General features: G+C 71.7%; 1 protein-coding gene across 1 annotated transcript in view; it reads right to left on the minus strand.

Moving 5' to 3' along the window:
- Positions 1-2859: 2859 nt before the first annotated feature.
- LOC101631868 (integrin beta-2-like) overlaps positions 2860-4162 on the minus strand; it is a 16495-nt gene continuing 15192 nt past the window's right edge. The window contains exons 6-8 of the mRNA XM_012731217.1: positions 3858-4041; positions 3214-3380; positions 2860-3066 (exon numbers count right to left, since the gene is read on the minus strand). Of these exons, the coding sequence (XP_012586671.1) occupies positions 3004-3066; positions 3214-3380; positions 3858-4041 (414 nt within the window). The 3' untranslated portion in view covers positions 2860-3003. The remainder of the gene's footprint in view (positions 3067-3213; positions 3381-3857; positions 4042-4162) is intronic.

A 4162-nucleotide genomic window follows, 5' to 3' on the forward strand; every position in this document is an offset into this window, starting at 1 on the left:
GCGCGCGGGGCTCCCGGCGCCGGCCGGCCTCGCCCCCCTCTCCCGCTCCTCCATGTTTGAAAGGCCCGCAGCCGAGGCCGATGGGAAGGAGGAGCGGCGCGGGCTGGGCGGGCGCGCAATTGGCCCGAAGGGGCCGCGGTCACTAGGTGCCGCCGCCCTCCTCCCGGGCTGCCCGCGGACTGTGGTGAGGCCCGGGAGACCCTCGGCCTGGCCTCCCTCTCAGGATCGCTGAAACCTGAGGGGCGCCCTCTCTGCTGGCCGCCCACTTTCTTCCGGTCGTCAAAACCCTGAAGGGCACCCGCTCCTCCGTGTCCCCCCACTTTCTCCGGCAGCCTGGAAGGCCGCCCTGCCACGGCCAGTCTGGGCCCGGGGGCAGCTGCCCACTACGGTCTCCCCAGTACGTAGCGCGCCCTCCACGTCGCTGAGACTCCCGCTTCCTGGGGCACAGGGGCAGCGCCTCGGGCACTGCCAGAGGGCCCCCAGGTCTTCCTGGGCGCGCACCCCGCGCCGCCAGAGCAGCGCTCTTTGGGGGGCTGTGTTACAGTGGAAGCGGGGTGTGGGGTAGTTGCTCCTTCCGACGCGCAGGGAGCCAGCTGTGGGCTGTGGCCGGCCGTGTCCTGTCCAGGGAGGCCTCTGCCGTCTCGGTGCCCACAGCAGTCCCCTGACCCGCCCTCAGGGGCGCCGCCCAGCGAGTGGAAGGGGACTTTGTCCACCGGGACGCTCAGGGAGCCTGGCAAGCACACTGGGGTCCAGCCACAGTCCCCGACCCGGCTGCCATCCCTGGGCGGCCCCACGCAGTCGGGATGCAGCTGCCCCGCAGCCCAGGCCAAGGGGCACTGCACGCCCGCGCCGGACCTGCGCCAGCCTCTGCCGCCTGGGCGGCCAACAGCCGCAGCCCCTGGGCGCTGACCACTGGCAGCAGGGCCCTGGGGAGCCAGCGCCCTCCCCCTCGCTGTCTGCACAGTCAGCGCCAGACTGTGACGCCCGCTGGGGGCCACGCACCTCCGCGTGGTGGTCAGAGCGCCCTGTACGGAGGGCACGGCGCCCCACCCCCGCCCGCCTCCGCCTGCAGCCCGGGCCAGCACCCCAGAGGCGGGGGCCCTCCCAGCCGTCATAGGGCACAGAGGAAGCAGGGATCCGGGCCTGGGAGCAGGCGGAGGTGACTCAGCGGCCCAGACCCCGCTTCTGCCCCGGCCCTGCTCTGCCTGCCCACGAGTCGGGGCTGTGGGGAGTGGGGCGCGAGGGTCAGCGGTCTCTTTGGACGCGGGGCGGACGCCGTGGGAAGAAGCAGCATTCACCCAGGGCCCGGCTGGAGGCCGTGGCCAGGTCAGGCTGCTTAGCTCAGGTCACCGGCCCCAGGACCACGCGGGGACGCAGTGGCGGTGAGGGACGGGGTGCGAGGGAGAGTGGACGCGGTGCCGTGAGGGGGGAGCGACGTGGGCTGGAGGAGGGAGGGACAAAGCGGGGGGACACGGTGCTGGGAGCAGCATCGTGTGGGGTGCGGCCGAGGCTGTCCTGTGGGCGGGTGCGTGGGCGCGCAGAGGCCCTGCCCCTTCAGCTGGTGTCCTGTCCGGCCCTCCCCACGCCGTGCTGGCCAGCTCGGCGCCATCCTCCCCCACGCGGCCGAAGTTCCTTCCCAGAGCGGCTACACCACTCTTGTTGAAACCCTTTTGTTCCTTTTGGGGTCCCCAGGCCTGTCAAGTCATCTCAGTGAGCGTGTGCCTGGGGTTGAGCAGAGGGCGCCTGTGGCCTGAGGCCCTGCCCCCACCTGCCCGCTGCAGGAAAGTGATGGCAGCAGCCCAGAGGCCTCTCCGCAGGCAGCCGCAGCTGGGCAGGGGGCGTGGACAGGTCCTGCTGGAGGGAGGCGGCCCGGCTTGCTCCCTCCTGCTGTTCTCAGCCTCCGCCGTGGGGTGCCAGCTTGCGGGGACCCCCATGCCTGGCGCGGCCTCTGGCCGGAGGGGGCTGGCTTGCCCTGCCCAGTGGCCGGTCTCGGGGCCTCCGCTGCAGCACTGCCCTTTCCCTTAGCGAGTCCGGCCTCCCAGACCTGCCTGGGGGCGCTGCTTTTGACCTTTTTAAGCCGTACCCCACGATCACAGGGCCTCTGTCAACGGCAGCGACGGCCACCGGAGCCAGCGCCCGCAGCCCCACCCTGCCGCCTCTGTGGGGGACAGGCATGGCGGGAGCTGGGGCCCAGCGCCAGGACGCCTTAGGGACGGGACCCTCAGACATGCCCGTGCGGGCAAGGGGTCACGACAGCGCCTTGCTGCTGGCCCCGAGGGGCCCCGGGGGTGGCTTGGGCCGAGCCCTCGGGAGCCTTTAAGCCCTGGGGGTTCAGCTGTAAATATGCGCACCGGCGTTTCTTGTAAGATTTATGTATTGACACACAGAGGGTGGTGCAGGCGGGGGGAGGGGGTGGTGAGAGGACTCCCCAGAGACAGAGTGGGGAGCGGAGCAGGCCTTTCCAGGGAGACCCACTGCTGAGAGGGGGGAGGGACACGGGGGGTCTGCTGCGCCCAGGGTCGCACCGGGGTGGGGCAGCTGCGGCCACCTGCAGCGCTGCACTCTGACCCTGCGCCCGGGGGCTTCGCTCCATCTTAAGCAGACGGCCTGCCTCGGGCTCACGCAGGAGCGCCCCGTGTCACCCCAGGAGACGAGAGACCCCTTTGTCAAGTCGGGAGCGTGAGCACATCAGAGGGGCGCAGGACCCTGGTCACCCTGCCATTTCGAGGCCAGGAAAAGGCAGTGGCTGGATGCGTCAAGCTGTCCAGTGCTAGGCAGGTCCCCGGGGGCGCGGCCAGGTGGGGCTCGGGCGGGGTAGGGGGATGTGGCCTGGCGGGCGGGGCTTGGGTGGCCCTGGGCTGTGGGCTGGGGCGGGCAGGGCATAGCCAGGGGGGTAGCGGGACTGGGCCTGGCGGGCCTGGGAAGGGGGGTGGCCGCAGGGGCCTGGGGAGGCGGGTGGGGTCCCTCTGGGCGCCTGGAGGGCCCCTGGGCGGCGCCAGGCACCTAACTCTCAGTGAAGCGAGGGTTCATGACTGTGGTGGTGGCGCTCTTGAACAGGGGGTTGTCCTGTCAAATAAAACCAGCGGCAGCTGGTGGGTGGGCTGCAGCGGGACCTGCCCGCGGTGCAGCCCAGAGCAGACCCCCGGTGCGGCCCAGCGGCCGACCGCGGAGGACGGGACGCGCCCACCGGGGACGTGGGCTCGGGCCACTCACGTTGTTCCACTGGGACTTGAGCTTCTCCTTCTCGAAGCGCCTGTACTCCCGGAGGTCGCTCAGGTGGGTCAGGGCTTTCCAGATGACCAGCAAGAGGACGCCGATGAGCACGATGCCCGCCACGGTGCCCCCCACGATGGCTGCGACGTTGGGGCCCTCCACGCACTCTGAAGTTGGGCAGGAGTGGGCGGAGCGTCAGCCCCACCCCCACCCCGCTGCCAGGACCGCGCCTGGCCTGGCCACCCCACGGCTGGGCCTCCCCCCCGGTGCCCAGCCTCTCTGGGCACTGACAGTTCGCACCCACAGCCCCGGGAGCCGCCGGTCTGGAGCTGGGCGCTCACACCACGTGCCTGCGCCCCCACCTCCAGCGTGTACCCCTGCAAGCTGACCTGCCCCCGTTCCTCCTGACCCTGTGTCCACCCCAGGGTGGCCAGGTGGCCCGTCTGCACCCCGAGGCCCCCGGGAGGTCAGTTTTGAACATGTGACTCCAGCATCGCCTCCGTGAGGTTCGGAAGCAACGTGAACCCACCGGACAGCCCGGCGCGAGCCCGGCCCGCAGCTGCCGCCCGCCCTGGCGCGCCCCGCCGGCCTGTGCAGGCGCCGGGTTCTGCCGCGTTGGCCAGGCGTGCCCAGCCTTGGGGCACCTTGGGTGACCAGGCGGCGACTCGTGGCTTCCACCGCTAGGCAAATGGCCCTGTCCAGCCCGGCCCTGAAGCCCTGGACACCCTTCAGGGCAGAGATCTGAGCACAGGGTTCTCGAGCTCCCATGGCCGCCCCCACAGCGCCTGGCTCAGTCACGGGCGGGGCCCTGTGGGTACGCTGGCCAGCCTGGCAGGTGGGAGGGGGCCTTTGGCGGGCGTCCCCCCAGGCAGCTCCCCAGAAGCCCCCCCAGCCCTGCTGTGCTGCCCGCCGGCAACCCCCTCAGGCAGCCCTGGGGCGCTGTGCCCCC

Source organism: Condylura cristata, unplaced genomic scaffold (assembly GCF_000260355.1).
Source record: "Condylura cristata isolate star-nosed mole 26May11 unplaced genomic scaffold, ConCri1.0 scaffold00003, whole genome shotgun sequence".
In the NCBI taxonomy this organism is placed as follows: domain Eukaryota; kingdom Metazoa; phylum Chordata; class Mammalia; order Eulipotyphla; family Talpidae; genus Condylura; species Condylura cristata.